The sequence below is a fragment of the Pipistrellus hanaki genome, assembly GCF_964339955.1.
Source record: "Pipistrellus hanaki genome assembly, chromosome: 16".
Taxonomy (NCBI): Eukaryota; Metazoa; Chordata; class Mammalia; order Chiroptera; family Vespertilionidae; genus Pipistrellus; species Pipistrellus hanaki.
In genome coordinates this window covers 21,439,004-21,459,114 of record NC_140518.1, presented here as the reverse complement: position 1 = coordinate 21,459,114, position 20,111 = coordinate 21,439,004, and the positions used below count along the sequence as shown (strand labels likewise).

General features: G+C 37.4%; 1 protein-coding gene across 1 annotated transcript in view; it reads right to left on the bottom strand.

Moving 5' to 3' along the window:
* AATF (apoptosis antagonizing transcription factor) overlaps positions 1–20,111 on the bottom strand; it is a 79,350-nt gene that overhangs the window by 24,499 nt on the left and 34,740 nt on the right. Inside the window, exons 9-10 of the mRNA XM_084864212.1 lie at positions 3,043–3,110; positions 1,133–1,213 (exon numbers count right to left, since the gene is read on the bottom strand). Of these exons, the coding sequence (XP_084720338.1) occupies positions 1,133–1,213; positions 3,043–3,110 (149 nt within the window). The remainder of the gene's footprint in view (positions 1–1,132; positions 1,214–3,042; positions 3,111–20,111) is intronic.

Genomic DNA, 20,111 nt, shown 5'->3' with positions numbered 1-20,111 from the left:
CCTACAATCCAGTACTGCTATCACCCCCATTTTACAGATGAAGGCACTAGCACAGAGAGTTTAACCGTTTTGCCCAAAGTAACTACTAGTCAATGTCAAAGCTGGGGTTTACATTCTGGCCGTTTGGCTCTCGAGTACATGCTCTTAACCACTACTCTAAAAACAAACCTGGGGAGCTATGAAGATTTGGAAACTTCAACACGTGAAAAAAGGAAATTTCTGCAAAGTTATCGAAAAATAAGCATTTCCTGAGAAGTTCTGTTAAACACTCAAAAAGGTTCATTAAAGTAGTTGTGAAATCTGCTTCTCTGAAGGTATTTAAAAATGAGATAGATCCACATTTGTCCAAAGGGAATTTAATGACAGGCAGGCTCTAATAAGGATGTGGGATTAGCCACCTGCTTAAAACTGTCCTAACACAATGAGTTTAAGAATTTTTTCAACATGCACCTGAATTACAAGTAGTTTCTTTGTCACGGAAGCTTTGTGTGAATGATATAATGTAATACATATAGTTACAAGGAATCTAAATCTAAAAGCATAAATTTAAAACACTCCTGTTCTCATTCCTTTTTTTCTCTGCATATTTGTAACACATCTTAAAGAAATCACAGAGTTGGGAGTTTTCCTATAGTTAGAAATTTCTTGGCTTTCTCATAAAAATTATATTTCTTATCTCATTTAAGCACATTGTTAACATTCTCTGGAATCTTTAATTATAACTTTTTAGCATAGTGTGTTACATGTATAGCATCATGAAATGAACCAATATAATCCTATTCTAAATAAGACTCCAAAACCGAAAGTTTTATAGCATTCTACAGAAATCACCTTTTAAAACTAAGACATTTCAACTATCTTGCCTTGTTTACTTATTTCTCCTTCAGAGAAATGCAGATATCACATGACCTATCCATTCACAAAAGTAGAAAAAAAACCAAACCCATAAGACCATTATTTCCATTTTAGAATAAGGAAATTGGATCAGAAAAAAGTTTCAAATATTTCAGTTATTTTCCTGATCCTTAAAAACAGAATCACCAGAAGAAATAGTAAAATGACATAACAGGCAAAAATGCAAAAGAGAGATATTAACATAATAGGTTCAAATTTTTTCTGAAAAGAAACTCACCGAAGTTTCCGTCCTTTGCTGGCTTTCCTATCTACTTTCTTGTGGATTTTGCTTCGTAACTTCTGGATTGCAAGCCACTGCCTGGGAAATTCACAAGCAATGTTATGCATCATCACTAACAGAAATAGTTATACGTACTGACAAATTGGAATTTTTCCCACTAACAACCCTGCAGAAAGAAATCATCAACCTACATGAAGTTCCTCAAGATAGTCTGGGGCCAAAGTGACTAATCAATTGAAGAGGATTTGTGGAATAGTAAAAAAACAAATGGCAGCTGGGAAATTCTACAGCAAATTTGGTTAACAATGCTCCTTAGTATTTGGAACTGCTGTGACAAGCACTAAATAAATCTACCAGTCTGTAGAAAAACCTATCAAATTGAGTATAGCTGCTTGGGTTTGCTTTTAATGTTTTAGCTGTGCAGCAAGTTCTATTACTAATATTGCAAATCCTGGTGTGGTTTAAACACATGAATTCTTTAAATCTAATTTTGCCTTTGATAATACCCAACTGTTTTTTCTTGTGCTTTCCAATTTTTGCTAATTTTAAAAATAATTATCCACTACTGATACCAGTTTTACAGTAACTTACTATTTTTTATTTAATTTGTGATATTTCAGAATGTGTTGCTAAAAGGTAAGGGCTCTCCTCCCCTCCACCCAGTATAAGCTCAATATTACTGTCACACCTAAAAAAAGTTAACAATAATTCCTTACTATCAAATATGCAGTCAGTCTTCAAATTTTCCAGATTGTCTCAATTTTGCAGTTTGTTTGAATCAGGATCCAAACAAGATTTACATTTTCTACAATCATTTTTGATTAAAAGGAATTAATTTTTCAAATAAAAGATACTGGGCTAAAAAAAAAATCTTCATAAATTGCTCATATGAACAAATGGGGAAAAAACCAACGGTAGCAGCTCGTCATCTTACCTGATTTATACAATGAAAATTCAACGGGGGGGGGGGGGGGGGGAGAACCCAGGGAAATCCAATTACTGTAATCTTAATATAATCTTAATTACCATAATCTATTTTATTGTAAAGTGAGATAAATGTACAATATAATCACCACTTAAATACAATTTATGCTATCACATTAAATTTATAGTGAACAGCTCTCTATAACATTCCAGGGAGACACAAAATACCAACAACATCCTATCCTAAAATTCAAATAATGTTTTACTCAAAATTATTTCATCAACACAAAATTTTCTTTGCATTTTCCAAATGTTTCTCTGCACAGAATCTACTCTGGCACTTGCAGCTTTAGTTTCCTTTCAGGCTTTTGCAAATTATGGCTCATGGCTATTTAAATGTACACTATTCATTAGGTAGCACTCTAAATGCCCTTTTTATTTTCCAACCACAGGATGAAGCATACACACAAGAGCCTTCCTTCACTACTTTGCATTCTCCCCTGACATCTGGGTAATGCTGCCACGTTCCATTTCTAATTGTGCTGAAGCTTTTATTGAGGGGTGGAGGTCTAAATTAGGGCAGACTCTAACAAAGCAGATTCAACTACCAGCAAGGAACCTGTTGTACACAGTGCCACATCTGACAGCTGAGAGCACACATTTGGGGTTTCTTTTCATCCACTGGTCAGAGATTGATACAGATACAGTCACAATCCAAATCAGAGAGCACAGAGCATAAGAAGGATTTTGAAAAACAAACCTAGAACAAATACATATTTATAACCTCTTATACAAACTACACATAAGGGAATGTAGGGTAAAGAATTAGGGTTTCCATCACTTTGTCTTTCTAGCACTTATAATCTTACTCAACTTTTATAATCATAGGGCCAATCATTACCTTGGAGGCAGAATTAAAGGAAATCAAAGAGAGAAATATTATGTAGGCTGCTTGCATAAATAGAAAGCCATATCTAAATTACCTTCCCATGGCCACCTGATCATTGGGATCCAATGAGCTGGTCTTCCGTTCTATGAGTTCTCGAAGGAGCTAGGGGGAAAAATAAAGCAACTGGTTTATTTATTATCTCCCAGCACCAACTAACTTTAAAAGGGCACAGTAGGAGTTTTGAATGGCACAGTAACATCTCTAAAACTACAATCAATAAGGGACAACCCAATGGCAAGAGCATGACTGAATTCCCATTAACCCATTCCATATTTATATATCCTTAAAAAGGTGGCTAGAGCAATAGCTGAGAACAGAGAAGTCCATTTGGAAGACTTATTATACTGCAGTTCATTCCAAATGGATCAATGAATCTGCAACATCCCCTTCATTGTTTTTATGATTAGTTTTGTCCACCTCATCGATATCAATGGAGAATCTTTAAAAGGTCAGGTGGGAAGGGCTATGTGGCAAAAAGGAAGATGCATCAGCTTCTCACCAATAGGATCATGGTAAATAGTTAACTTCTGACCTATAATCTCCAGCAGTCAGGAAGGTCTTCCTCAGGCAAAAGCCTTTATTTTATATAATTAAAGGTGTGGACTTCATTCTCTTGTTTTCCATAGCTAGTACTCTACCTTGCTAACTATTAAGTGATTTAATCATATATGACACAAACACATTCACAGCCATAATAATTTTAAGAGGGAACCTAAAGAAAGACATATGTGCACATTTCAAATACAACACAGAAAACTGGTCTCTCATCCTATACAATTAACTTCATAGGAACTCTATCCTCCTCTTCTACTCTCCTCTTAATCCTGGGTAGTCCACTGCATGCAATCAGAGTCTACATCTTTATCTTTTACACAGACCTGACCATTTGCACTGTGTCTTAAGGTCGTAGGTAAAGAGAAGCAATGGATTTAAAAAGTAAACATTAAAGAAGAATTTTAAATTACAATAATAAAACTGCATATCATCTCCCCTATACAAGTGCTATAAGTATGCAAGGGAATAGGAACAGAGATTAAAATTCTAAAAATTTTCTATGAAAAATCTAAGGGGAGACACCAAAATAAGCTAGTTCCTGCTAATCATCTGTCAATAATACTGGTTTGACTATAAAACTTGTTTCTTCACAATAATAAGTAATTGCTTCATAGAGACATGGCAGCAATATAAATATTTCACCAAGTTAAATAACTCAAGTCTGTGGGAGAATAGAGGAGGAGGAATAAATTCCTATGAAAGTAGTTCATGCTCTCAATTTCATTTGTATAAGTAGGCACTGGAAGAAATAAAACAAATTTATAAAAATATTAATTTCCAAAAGGGAAAAGGATATCTCAATTGCAATTAAAGAACTGCCTGTGCTGTTTTTTTCATTTGCTTATTTTAGACACTAATACTATAGCAATTACGTTTAAAATGCGGGGACCAGAGGCCACTGGTTTATTATCACTAGAAAACAGCAAGCTATTTCTCTACCCTGTTTATCTGATTGATTCCCAACACCTTTCTGGCAGCCAATCTATCAGTTTATCTCTCCTACTTCATCACAGTCACTTCTGGCAGCTAAATACAAGATCCAAATCCAGTGTTACACAGACATACGACATAGTAAACCTCTGTAACACTGCTACTCTGTAAACAGCTGCCCTTAAGGCTAAGCAAAAATGGGCTTCTGGTCCCTAGTCAATATGTTGTCAAAAGCAAGGTTGGGAGAGAGAAGAGGGAGAGATTAGTAATAAAAAAATAAAAATAAATATTTTTAAATAAAGAAGGAAAAGAAGAGAAATAAAATATAATGAAATGACCGCATCTCACTGCCCTTACCTTGTTCCAGCCACATAAGAAATTATAACCGTTCCTGGTTTTCCTAATCAGCTCTGATCCCTTGAGACTGGGGCTGTCATGGCCACTGGGAGCAAGTGCTCATGGAAGGCTGCCCCAGCACAAAAGGGGTGATCCTCTGGAAGAAAGCCCCATATGTCCTTCCCAGAGGCTGAAAACAGGAGCCGCACACTGCAGTGGATCCATTACACTTGCAGTGGCCTCTGCAATCCAAACACCAGGATGGTGCATGTTTACTTTCCAGCACTCTGGGTACTTTACATAGGTTGGTTTGCATTTAAGTGCTTTATGTGGCTATTCTTAGTCATTCGTGATTAGGAAGATGGTTTTCTTGGTCTATATGGCTGTCTTGCTTATTCAATCCAATATTTCAAAAGATCCTGTTGTGTGTACGGTAATAATAATAAAAAAAAAAAGTAGCAAGAAAATACAAGTAAACTATTCCCATGGGTATTACTGTTTTGCACTGGGTTTGAATTTAATTAGGAAAACTGCTTTCAGAAAAGTTGCAGAGAAAAAAATGAAGCTTTAGGGATATTGCTGAAGAATTCAATTTTGCTTCTCAGTTCAATTTTTATAAGCTGAACTTTATGAACAAACTTTTCCATTAAAATTCAGGTTTTGGTTACAGTTACTGGAGCTTTTAATTTTGACAATGATGACACAATATTTGTAATTTTCTATGTGACTTGGGAAATGGAGCGATGTGTGAAATATTTTTGTTCTAGCCTGTTATAATTCCTCCAGAGAGTCAACTCAGAAAAGCTGGATTGTTTCTCGAGTTCTAGGGGAAAATCATAGAGTTAGGTTTCCAGGTCAGCCCACAGAAGCCTATTTAATCCATAACAACATACATGAGGAATAGCATTGCTAGTATTATGCAGCATCTAATCAGCATTTATAATACTTTCCCTAGAAAAATGTATGCCAGAATCAGTTAAAAATGGCAGATTGAACACATTAGTTTATTTCTTCTCCCTTCTCAAGCCTCTAAAAGACAGTAGAGGAATAAAATAAATGTATTAACCCACAAGAAAGAAGAGAAAGGGAGAGCTAATGAGAGCAGATTTTCATAAATTTTTCAAAGACAGTCAGGAGATGAGGAGTAAAAGGAAGTTATCACTCAAGCACCCAGAGGGAATAAGGTGGGGGTGGAGCTAATTAGGCTGACAGAAGCCTAGGGAGGACAAGCTCTTGGAGTGGCAGTTACCATGAAAGGTGGGGAAGGGGAGGGGGCAGAACTACTGGGCCCTCTCCATTTACCCCCTCACCACTTCCTCTCACTGAAAGGGGGGGGGGGGGGGAAGAGACGACATTAAGGAAGTTTTATTCTCTGGAAAAATTGAGTCACGGAAGCTCCAGACAGAGAAATAGAAGGTATGGAAGCCTGGGATGAAGCCTGGGAAGAGGCATAAGGGAGAGGCACTGTGCTCCTCTCCGGGCCCTTCGGCTTCCTTCCCATACCCTAGGCACAGAATGTTAGCACCCACATATTAAACCAGATAGGCAGCAGAGCAAAGGAGGAGTCCTTTCTGGAGAGACTGCAGGGCTGATCCATGTTCTCCCTCCCCAGAAAATAATATGTCCAAGTTCTGACATTTGAGAATATTCCAACCAAAAGAGGTGAGTTCACAGCACAATTATAAAGGAGCCAAAAAGCTATGATCAGTTTCACAGGTATTTTTTAATGCCTTCCTCTTAAATATGAAGAGACAGTTAAGGATCATCAGCATCTGAAGAGAGCCTCAGACATAGACCAAAACAAACAGAAAAAAAGAAAAGGGACTCAGGAAAGCAATGGTGGTGGTGGGGTGGGGGTGGGGGTGGAGGAGGTGGCGCAGAAGAAAGGAGGAAGGGGGAAAAATACAATTCCATAAGAACAGGATGCTGAGGAAAAAAGTAAAACAAGAAATTCAAGAAATTAAATACAAACAGAAAAAATTCAATTTCAACAGAATGACTGGAAGATAAATATACAAAAATCTTTCAGATACAAAACCAAGAGGTGAAAAGATAATATCCCTTTGCTTTTTTGTGAGGAAAAAAAAAATCTAGAAGACAATCCAGAATGTCAAATATCTGACTAACAAAGGCTGGGAGAACATTATTTAAGAAATAATGAGAATTTCCCAAAATTGAAGGACAGGAATGAACCTACAAAGATCTAGTACAGTGAATGAAAAAAGATTTTCCCAAGACACATCATCGTGAAATGTGGAACACAAGAAGTGAAGAGAAGATCCTAAATGACTAGAGAAAAACAGGTCGCATATTAAAGAGGGTGACCACATGTCCCAGTTTACCCCAGAGAGTCCAGGTTTATGCTGCTATCTTAGTATTCTTTCAAGGCAAGCAGCTCAAGTGTCCCAGTTTTGACAATAAATTATATAGTCATTTAAGGAATGAAAATCTAGATGGAATTAGACATCTCAATAGCAACAGCAGATACCAGAGGACAGCTGAGCAATGCCTTCAAAATTCTAAGGAAAATGACTTTCAACCTCAAATTCCATACACAGCCAGAGTGTTAACCAAGTATGAGAGTTACATAAGACATTTTCACACATGCAGGGCCTCAACAATTTACTCTCCACATACTCCTTTCACAGGAAGTTGTGCTTCAGTAAAATGAGAGCATACAGCAAGAAAGAAAAAGAATGAGATGCTCAGAAGCAGGTCTAACTAAGAAAAAAGCTAAGGCAAGACCACAGATGACAGTGGCCCAGCAGCCGTTCCAGAAGGAACAGAGTCCAGGGAACTCTGGAGGAAGGTCTCCGGGGAAAAGACAGGAGATGGGGAAAGTAATAGGTTATTTTATATACCTGAGGCATTTTGAGTAAGTGGGGGGAAAATACCAAGAAATAAACAGGAAACAAAGCAGATTGTTTTAAAACAGGTAGAATTAGCTCTAGAAAACAAATTTGTGAGGAAATGTAATCACAGTTTATTACTTGTGAATATTTATTTAGTCATAACAGTGTAACACTCACTTGTTTTCACAAAACTCTTGACAATGTACATGGAGAATGGAGAAGTGAAGTGTGGAGGGAAAGCATATAGGAGAGCTAGGGCCTCACTACCAAAAATCAAGAAATGATTTGATAAATGACTAAAATTGACATATCAACAGTAGTATATATTATTTTAAATATGCGAGTAATTAGGAAAATAAATAAAAGCATAGGAAGTTTTTACCCTCTAGGACTTCTTAGCACCCTACTATTATAACATTTCTTAGGCAATGGAGAAGCCAAGAAGAATGTGTCAGTATTAATTCAGCAATGCTCAGAGAAAAGATATAGATGTTTCTGAAAAATCTTCCCAGTCTGCAAATTCACACTGAGAAATTTTACAATTCCTACAAGGAGGAAAAAGAGGAGAGGGATTGAGAAAATACAGATAAAACCCCTTATAATATTTTTCTGTTTTCTAAACATGGCAATATACTAGAAAGAATACTGATGAACATTTATTTTTATTTTCTGCAGATAATATAAATAATTGTTAACAGCTCTGAGATATAATTCACTTACAACCTATCCATTAAAAATGTATATAGTGTATTTTAGTAAATTCAGAGTTATGCAATCATCACCACATTTCTTTTACATTTTCATCCCTATCCCTATCTATTAGCTGTCATCCCCAGGACACCCAGCCATATATTTTCATAGCCTTAAGCAACCACTATTCTTTCTGTCTTTATGATATGCCCATTCTGGACATCTATCTATATATATAAAACTCTAATATGCAACTAGACCAAACGGCAGAACAACTGGTCACTATGATGTGTGCTGACCACCAGGGGGCACGCACAGAACATGAGCGTTGGCAGTAGGTAGCAAAGTGTGGAACATGGTGGGCGCTGGCCACAGCGGATAGTGGAGCAGGTGAGCAGTGGCACCAGACCAAGGCCAGTCGCTGTGATCAGGGTGAGCCTGTAGAGGTTACTGGAAATTCTTTGTTCCCACGCCATGTGGCGCTTGCACCTGCTGCCGGCACTGGCCCCGCTCGCACCCACAGCCTGCGTTGGAGCTGCCACTCACACTTGCTGCCAGCACCTGGCACCAACCCTGATCGCTCAGCGCTGTCAGTGGGTGCGAGTGGTGGCTACCGGCCCTGACCATCTCTGAGGGCTTCTCCACCTGCCCTGGCTCCTGAGGGGTGATTGGGACAGCAGCCACCACCACTCACACCCACTACTGGCACCAGCCCCACTTGCACCCGCTGCTGGCACAGGCCCCAATCGCTCCATGCTGTCAGTGGGTGTGAGTGGGGTCAGCGCTGTCAGCACGTGGGAGCAGCAGCAGCAGGAGCAGGGCTGCCGGCTAACAGAGGACCAGGAGCTGTGGTGGGAGGGGCCAGGCGGGAAATTCGTGCATGGGTAGGGTCCCTAGGCTTGGTTGGTGATCAAGGCCAATTGGGGCCTTCCAGCTGCTGGCTGGGGCCTCCCTCCCCCGGCTGCTGGCTGCCTGCTGGGGACTTCCTTTGTTCCACACCACCCCTGGTGGTCAGTACAAAGTCAAAGTGAGAGATCGAACTCCCAGTCTCCTGGTCAAACTCCCAAGGAAACAATTTGCATACTAGGCTTTTATATAGAGAGATTCTGCTATAAAGTCATTACAGATTTTTGTACAAATATATTCTTTCATTTATGAAATTGCTATGTTTAAAATTTTGAGGAACTGCCTGTTTTCCAAAGTAGCTGCATGACTTAGTGTTCCCGACAATGTTTGAGAAGTCCAATTTTTCTATATCCTTGCCAGCGCTTGTTATTATCTTACTTTTTGATGATAGCCATCCTAGTGAGTGTAAATTATTATCTCATCTTTCTATGGTTTTGACTTGCATTTCCCTGATAGCTAATGAGGTTGAGTATCTTCCTGTGCTTATTGGCCATTTGTATATCTTCTTTGAAGAAATGTCTATTCAGATGCTTTCCCCATTCTTTAATTAATTTTAGGTTGTCTTTTTATTGTTGAGTTACAATAGTACTTTATATATTCTAGATATCAGTCCCTTATCAACTCCCATTTTGTGAGTTGTCTTTCCACTTTCTTGATGGCATCATCTGCAGTAGAAAAGTTTTTAATTTTGCTGTAGTCCAATTTCTTTCATGTCATTTGTGCTTCTGGTGTTCTATCTATCATTGCCTAACCAAAGTTATAAAGATTTACTCCTAAGTTTTCTTCTAAGCATTTTATAGTGTTAGCTCTTATATATAGATCTATAATCCATTTTGAGTTAACTTCTGTGCATGGTGTGAGGTAGGGGTCCAATCTCATTCATTTGCATGTGGACATCCAATTGCACCGTTTGCTGAAAAACTATTCTTTGAATTGTTTTGGCACTCTTGTCTAAAACCCAAATAATTTTTATTTTTATTATTTTTTAAAAATATATTTTACTGATTTTTTACAGAGAGGAAGGGGGCGGGAATAGAGAGTCAGAAACATCAATGGAAGAGAAACATCTATCAGCTGCCTCCTGCACACCTCTTACTGGGGATATGCCCGCAACCAAGGCACATGCCCTTGACCAGAATCAAACCTGGGACCTTTCAGTCCGCAGGCCAACGCTCTATCCACTGAGCCAAACTAGTTAGGGCAAAAATCCAAAGAATTTTCAAAGCATTTGTTTTTATGGCCACATATTCCCTGGGTTTCAGAATTTGCGACCCATAATTATTGATTCATACCTCTCAGGCTTCCCTGGCTCATAACCAAAGATGCATGAGATGAAAAAAAAACTTGAGGCAACCCTCTAATTAACTCACTTAGCCTTGTTGAGTCAAGATTTCTCAAACTCTCTCCCCAATACATAGAGAGCATATGAAAGAAGTGAAGTCAAAGCCTCTTACATGTGTTTCTGTCTCTCTGTCCTTGAGAGATAACAAAAAGCAGACTCACAAGTCCTGGATTTACTCTTCCCTCAGCTTCCTCTCTAGTTCCCATAAAAATTCTTAGTGAAAATATATCTATCAATATTTCTGCTCTGCCTTCTACTTTATCAACATTTTGTTTTGTTCTCAGCTCTCCAGTCTTTCAAATTATCCCCAAAAGGAGTCATATGCAATTTCTATATACTATATTTGAAGTGTACAAAAAATAAATCCACATATACTATAATTTCAAATAGCTGGGAAGGAATTACTGTACATGCCTATAGTACAAAATTGCTACAAAATGATCCACTCATCGTGAGTAACTTTTTCTGTTTCTTTTCTACATTGCCTATTCATTCTTCAACCAATTCTATACTGTCGTAGTATTTCTACCTCCATTATTATACTGAAACAACGTATGTCAAGAATTCCAGATATCCATATCTAATGGACATCTATCTTTACTCATCTTATCAGACTTCTTGAAGCAGCAAGAAGTCTAGACATTCTCACCTTCCTAAAACACTTTTCTTAGAATCTTTGAGGCACCTCCTTTGCTTTGCTCCACATTCAAACATTAAATGCTAACATTCCTCAAGAGTCAGTTTCAAGCTTTTTTTCTTATCACTTCATAAGCTTTCCCCGAGTTTCATTCTACTCTCAAGGCTTCAATAACCTAAGAGTTATCCCTAGAATTCCTTTTCCTTATGCTCAATATCTAATCTATCTCCATGTCTTATATATATAACCCACTAATTTAGGAATCTGTCCATTTTTCTCTATCTCCAAAGCCTATATAAGCTATTATTTTCTTTTTAAAAATATATATTTTATTGATTTCTTACAGAGGAGAAGGGAGAGAGACAGAGAGTCAGAAACACTGATGAGAGAGAAACATTAATCAGCCGCCTCCTGCACACCCCACACTGGGGATATGCCCACAACCACGGTACATGCCCTTGACCGGAATCGAACCTGGGACCTTTCAGTCCGCAGACCAACACTCTATCCACTGAGCCAAACAAGTTTCAGTGGCTATTATTTTCTTTTAAAAAAATATTTTTATTGATTTCAGAGAAAAAGGGAGAGGGAGAGAGAGAGAGAAATATCAATGATAACAGAGAATCATTGATTGGCTGCCTTCTACACACCCCACACTGGGGATCAAGGCCACAACCTGGGTATGTGCCCTGATCAGGAATCGAACCATGATCTCCTGGTTCATAGGTCGACACTCAACCATTGAGCCGCGCCAGCTGGGCAGGCTTTATTTTTTTCATTCATTCCATAAATACTTATTCAGCACACTAGAAAAATAATGAAGAATAAAACAGACATGATTTCACCTGCCTTAGTATAATTTCCTTAGTAAAATGTACTCTTTCCCCCTCTCCATTTTGCTCTCTTCATTATAGTCAGAGTAATATTTTTAAAATGTAAATATGCCAGAAGATAAAATTCTTATTACAGCCTAAAGGCCCAACATAGTCTGGCCCTTTATCTACCTCTCCAGCCTAGCCCTCCACCTCCAACTCCAGTCCCACCAGTGTGTGCACTATCCCTGAAATGCTCCCAGGCTCACTCCCACCAGAGTCCTTTTGTGTACACGCACTGCCTGGAACGTGCATCCCTAACCATTTACCTGCTTATATCCTACTCCTTCTCTACTCCTTCATTAAATTTCAGCATAATCATCTCTTCCTCAGGGAAACCTTTCTTATATGCACCCCTCCACACGCAAACACACTATGTTTTTGGGTTGTGAGCTCAATCTCCGGTGTGAGGTGTGCAGGAGTTAGCCAATAGATGATTCTCTCTCATCATTGATGTTTCTGTCTCTCCCTCTTCCTGCCTCTCTGAAATCAATAAAAAAATGTAATTAAATATACACACGGGGGAGGGGAATTATTTCTGGGGAAAAAAGATAAAATATTTGTTTACTTTATTACACACACACACACACACACTCCTTGTCACTGTTTTTAAACAATAGGATTACATTATTTAATACCCTGATTCTAATCCAGAGTACAACTATCCACCTAAACAACTCAGGGACCTACTTGTTTTTATCATTACCATTTTTAGCAATTCCTCCTCCCAAACAATATTCTCCTTCTAAAGGATCTTGCATAGGACCTAGAGAACTGGGTGGTTTGTTTTAAGTGGGTGAGAATTACTTTCATTTAACTATATCAAGAGTACCTGAATTTAAAAAACAAAAACAGCCCTGGCCAGGTGGCTCAGATGGAGCGTAGTGTAGTCTGTAGGTTGTGGGTTTGATCTCCATTCAGGGCGCGTATGGGACACAACTGATCAATGTTTCTCTCTCACATCAATGTTTCTCTCTCTCTCCCCATTCTCCCTCCCCCTAAAATCAATAAAACCATATCCTTAGGTGAGGATTAAAAAACAAAAAACTGCCCAGCCTGTGGAATGAAGAGTCTTAAGTTGGATTCCAGGCAAGGGCACATGCCTGGGTTGCAGGCTCAATACTCAGTGTGAGGCGTGCAGGTGGCAGCCAGTTAATGATTCTCTCTCTTCATTGATGTTTCTCTCTCTCTCTCTCTCCCTTCCCCTTTCTCTCTGAAATCAATAAAAATATATTTTTAAAAAACAGAAAAAAAAACTATTTAATGCAACTGAATGAAAAGATATTAAAGCATTTCTCATTATTTTACTGTTAAAATAATGTAGATCTATCCTCCCTCTTGAGTCTCATTTCCCAAAGGAAAAAGTTGGTTCGTTTTTGCTCTCTCTAACCACCCTTCATACCCTAGCCCTTTCTGTGGTATCTCTGAGTTGGTTCTTTTACTGTAAGAAAGGTGTCTTGACATTTCTGTAATATAAATATCTGCATCAATTTCAACATTGTTTTCTATTTAAATATACCTTATTTATAAAATAGGTTTGTCAAATCATAGTCACAGGTTTCCATCTCCCATTTCCTAAGATCTAATGCTTCTAGACAGGAGCTTTCAATTGTATGTGTATGTGTGCTGCACAGTTCAATATAACTGTGATTATCTACCAAGGAGCCAGGATAATGCCGTGGTTTTGGAGTCTGACATATCTGGGTTTTGAATTCCAGCTATGCCCCCTAGTAGCTGTGTGATTTGAGACAAGTTATTGTACTTCTGAGACTCAATTTCCTCATCTATAAAGTAGCAATAATTATACCTTATAAAGTTGATTTGGCATTTTAAACAATGATAAAAGTAAAGCATTGAACAAAAATGTAAATATTTGATAAATAGAAATATTTTCAGCACCAGATAATACTTGTAATTCCAAAATCCCATTTAGGACAAAATAACAACAACAATAACAAAAACAACAAAATTCAACACCTTCCTTAGCTAAATCACTACAGCTGCTAACAATGAACAAGCATGATTCTATTTTTCCTTTCTACTGATTTTCAATAGTAGATTAAAAATAAGATGTGAAATAAAGGAAAAGCCATTAGAATGGAGAAAAGAAAATACAAAAATAGTAAGCACAATACTTGAAAAATATGCTATTATTTGCAGGACTTTTCCAAACTAGACCTTGATAAATTGGAGCAAAAGTGATCTTCTCCATTATCAACTTCTATTTGAACAACTAATGTCTATTCCCTTTCCATGACTTGCTACTACCTCCTTCATACTCTGATCACAAGTTCCCTCCACCCTCTCAATCTCATCCTATCTAAGATCCTATCTCTCCTTCTTTGAAGACCTAGTCAAATACCAATTCCTCCTCCCTGCAACATTCTCTAATTCTGCCAAACTGTTATTAATTTCTCCCTCTTCTGAATTCTTCAATATCCCTTCACCAAGCCTTCTGGTTGTTTATGTTTATGTCATCTCTTTTGCTTGGCTGTAAACTTCTTGAGGGCAGGATATGGTCTGACCCAAATTCTTAGCCCCATAGTAGTATGCATACTACCTTGCACATAGTGATTACTCAACAATATTTATAAAATGAAAGGGTTAGCAAGCAGTCTTAATTACAAGAAAAATTATATAGGGAAGAATGGAGGGAAATCGAGATGTGAGAATAAAATCCAAATGTATCTTAATACTGAAGTTAAAATAACCCACCTTTGGTTACTAAAATAAGAAAATGTATAGCTAGAGGCTACCATTGAAAAAGTCAGCCTAACTGCCTCACTGCCCTTGGTCTTTAAGGATTTGATTAGTTTTTCCAGTGTCTGATTCAGCCCCCGCCCCAACCCCCGAAGCTAGAGCTAAGGCGTGTGGTTTGGAAAGGATGATAAATAAATTCATTCACTGAATAAAAAAGTAACACTGTTTTCTCAGCACAAGTTCTAAAATATTTCAAAGGCTATAATATTTCACAAGGCTTGGCCATTTGGGTTAAAATTTATTAGTCAAAACAGAAAACTTTCTCATCAATCCCCATATATTCCATTAGGCATGACACAGAATGTCTCCCAAGGCCTAATTATTAACTAGAGGTGTAGGTAAATCACTATCAGTATTAGGATCTGATGTTTAAAGATAGAAGAAGAAAAAAAAGAGTAAAAATTAGGCAATGCAAATGCTAAGAAATTTCTTTTTGCAAATTTGCTTCTTGTTTCTTTTTCCTACAACTAAAATGAACTTTACAAAGACTAGTGACTGCATTAAGCCATTTCTTCCAATCCATACCAAAAGTAATAAAATACAGAAAGTGCTACTTTTTAGAATTTCCAACAGCTCCCATTTCTAGTATTCTGTCCCCTTGTCAGCAGACAAATGTCCTGGTGTGCATCTTTTTTTCTTCTTCTATCTGAAACAAAAGTGGGGAGGGGGGTTACATATTCTTTGGGACACCAGCTCAAACAAAGACTATTTCTGGGTTTCTTTTAATGGCACCATACAATACATCGTTTGTATTAAAAGGATAAAGAAGAAGTCATTCATAACTAGCGACAATTTAAGTAAAACGGATTCACAAGAAAGAAACCGAAAGGGTAGTACTAACTTATATTATGTAATTATGTCCCTTTGAGGACTAAAAGCCCAGCTGAAACAAACCTCAACCTGTCTTTCTAGCATTCAGACTCCAATAATTCTTCAGTCCCACCAGGATCAATCATGCATTGATCCTGCTACCTTTTCAGCATCCCTGATCCTCTCCTCATGTGCTCATTTCCCTCCTTACTCAGGTGGATGCAAACTCAGCTCATCAGGATAACCACTCCTGGTATACATCCTTAACTCCCTTGCATGTAGTAGTCCCTTTATCAGACAGATCCACAATTCCTTGGGGATCCATGTGTCTTAGAATTCAGAATTTTTAGGATACACAATAAATGCCCCAGCATAGCCTGGGGCAGTGTCCCAAAGTTAAACACATTAATATTTCTATAGTAGAATACTTGACTAAGTGGAATAAATATGATCACTCAGATCAGATATTGGCCACTCAGACCAGATATTGCCACCACAATGGTTTGCCAAACTAAAACAAACAAAAAAACAGAGTTTTTAGAACTTTTTAAATTTCAGAATTGCACATAAGGATTATGTACCTGTACTTCCTTGGCAAACCCCAACCATCTTAAATCTCAGAAGCTGCATCCACACAACTGAATTGGCTAAAGAAAAAGCCAAGATCATATGAACCGGTCTCACTTTAAATTCGTTAGCACTACCTTTTGTGGGTAAGTAGCACTTACTGCAGTATCACAATGTATTCTCCAATTTCACCATATTTCTAAGCCAGATAAAGCTCATGAGGACATGACTTTGCTTTGTTCTAGTCCCTAACATAGCTCCAATAGAAACTTCTGTGATGATGGAAATATTCTATATTTGCATCGTTTAACACAGTTGCCACTACTTGCACATGTGGCTACTTAGCACTTCAAACGTGGCTAGTATAACTGACTCAAGAGCTGAAATTTTAACTTTATTCTATTTTAATTAAATTTAAATAGCTACATGTGGTTAGTGGCTACTGCATTAAACAGCTTAGAATAGTAATCACTCAATAAACACATAGTAGGCACGCAAATATTTGTTGAATGAATTAATGGAAGGAAGAAAGAAATCTGAAGGCTTTTCTTCCCCTTTAACATAAAAAATTTCAGAAATACACAAAAAGCAGGCCATAGCAAATGAACCCTCAAATACTGGAAGTCTTTTCTAACCTGAAGTAAGTTTCAGTGGATATCTCAATCTGGCTTCTACCAGTGACTATATTCTTGAAAAATAGAGAATTTATATTAACCCAACTTATATCTAATAGCATCTCTTAGGGCCATTACAGGTTATGAAAAAATGACATTAGGAATTAGATCAGGTGTATGTTGAGGGAAATACCAGTATGCTATAAATGTTTGAAGCATATTTATGATAGTACACTAGAGAACTGCATGTATGTTTTTATATCAAGGACCTGACTGCTCTCTTTCACCACTTATCTTCTCCACTTAAATTTTAATAAAGCCGCGGAAACCGGTTTGGCTCAGTGGTAGAGCTTCGGTCTGCGGACTGAAAGGTCCCAGGTTCGATTCCGGTCCAGGGCATGTACATTGGTTGTGGGCACATCCCCGGTAGGGGGTGTGCAAGAGGCAGCTGGTCGATGTTTCTCTCTCATCAACGTTTCTAGCTCTCTATCCCTCTCTCCTCCGCTCTGTAAAAAATCAATAAAATATATTTTAAAAAATTTTTAATAAAGCCATACTCTTAAAGAGGAGCTAGATGGCTACACAAAATTGCAGAGGTCCTTACTCTTATTAGATGACACAAATTCCTTGGGCACTGATTTTGTCTTATTAGTCTTTATAAGCCTAGCATCTGGTATAATAAATGTTAATTGAATGAATTTCATAATTGCACAGAAGTGATACATGTGACTTGTCAGAGTGCAAATGGATACACTGGATCTCTAATTTCCTAAACAGATATTAATTTGAAAAGGAAACTCTAATGTGGATTTTTATACATGTCAGGTCAAAAGGCAGCAAAAATCAACCTGGGAGCAAGAACACCTTAAAGTCCTAACTCACTAGTGGAGTGATCCTACACTAGTCATTTATCTTCTCTAGGCTCGTTTGTAAAAAGACAACCTGTCTTTTAGTTTGGACTTCATAGTCTTCAAGGATGCTATCTAACTTTAATGCAGTTATGTTCTATTCTTTATCCACAATACACATCCCTTTATAAAAATGCTTATAAACTTCCCCTTTCTATGCTAAAACTTGTCCCTATAACTTACTTTAAAAAACTATACACTGACTATGATTTAATAAGGCACCATGACTACTTTAGTGAACTGGTAGTGTTCCCCTTTTCTTGAGGTGCCAAATTCTAAAATGCTGCTGAAATCCTGTGTTTAATTTACAGTCAGACAGCTGACATTGTGCTTATTAGCATAGAAAAGACAAGTTTGGCCATATGTTTGTCTAGTAAACTCCCATGACCATTTGTGCTTGAAATGTTTCTTCAATAGTTCTAAGCCAATTCTTATCTCTTTCCCAGCTGGCTCCTAACGTGTACTGTTTTAGTCTCTGTTCTGAAGTTTTATCTTTGTTAAATGAAGTAGTAGTACTGAAATCATGCTCTGATGTTTATTAAAGCCAGGAAACTGAAAGAAATGAGGGCCATTCATGTGTACCTTCCCTTGATGCTGCTTTCATGAAATTTCAGTCAGACCTTCACTTAAAATGTGGCTTTGGCCTCTTGTCTGTGCATCCTCCACAACAGTGAGCCCACCCTAGCAAACAAATGCAAATACTGATGTAGGATTTGGGGCTAAACATTGACAGATAATGGCAACACAGAAACCAGAATGTATCTCAAAATTTGTACACATGGTTGCAAAATAATCTTGTAATTATTAAAACTGGGATTTACTTGGACATTAGTATTTGGCTTGGTTTGTTTTTTAACACCTTTACTATACCTCAAGAAACTCGACTGATTCTCTGCTATATCTTTAACCAAAATTGCAATTTTCTAATTTATGTACTTCATTTGAATGTCTTCTCTAAAATCGCCATAAAGGCCTATGTGTAATAAGTTTTACCAAACTTTTAAGAAACACATTTCAAATAATAGCAACATTTTAAAGTAAAACTTAAAATTAAATACTATCCTGAACACAAGTATCTGTTTTTAAACAACTAATTAAAAGGAGCAGGTTCAGATAAAAGAGAAAACATATTATTAACCATCAACTGAACCACTGGCAAGACACATGCCAAAAGTACAATAAGAATGTCCCATTGTATTAGCATTCACCAGAGAAATGGCTTCAAACACTAAGATCTAAATGCATACAATTAAAGCCACCAACCACATCAACTGTCCATATTAATCACTCACCAATCTAATTAAAGTAAACCATCTTCTCAGAAAGCTTACCTCTTCTCTTTTTCTTAACATTATCAACTTTTAATTGTTCACCGAATCAGTAATTACTTCTTTATGGTATTATCAAATGTCCTGAATACAAAAATCCAATGTGTGGCAAGGTCAGTTATAGACATGTCCTGATGGCAAATAAAGGGAGAAACTTAACCCATCAAAGTGGTCATCAAAAGCGCAAAATCTATTATGCCTTTCTCCAGACACTCCTGGTTAAATTCAAAGTGACAGGACAAACCAGATCAAAACTAAACACAGCTAGAAGCAACATACAAAACCCTAATGAACTCTTAGAAATCCCGGTATTGATCTGTCAATATCTAAGCTCAATTAGGCCTTTCAGAACAAAATACCTCATGAGGTGACAAGAAACTAGTTTGAAGTCTTGGCTCTGAGAAGAATAAAACCAGTCACTTTCCTTGGGTTACAGCTAAATACAGTCATTTCTCAATATGGAAATCTTGTGAGGATTAAATAAAGATGTAGGCCAAGTATCTATGTAATTAGTCCAGGAGCTGGCACACAACTAGAGTTCAGTAAACATTAGCCCTTCCTTAATTCTTTAAGAACTCAAATCAGGCTGATCAAGTCAAAGATCAACTGATGGCTTAAAAAAATAACATAAAGAAAAAACTTAAATGGTCATCTAGACAACACATCCTTTAAAAAGTTAATGTTTTTAAAGCAAATAAGTTCATAAAAATGAAAAACAGATGTTGAAAGTATTTCTGAATGGCTCATCGTTCATGGCCATTTACAACCTTCACGTTTTGTGAAATCGTCTTTTGGGATGAGCTTTGACAAGAAACAGGCCAAATGCAAACTAACCCCACTTGAGAGTAATGGCACTGCTTGTAGCAGGTGAACAGTTTCCCTGATAAAAGCTTCACTACCGGGTATACTTCAAGCTTTTAGCAATCAGGTTCCCAAACAAACCAGTAACACAACTATAAAGCTAATTTTTTTTTATTAGAATTGTTAAGAAATAAA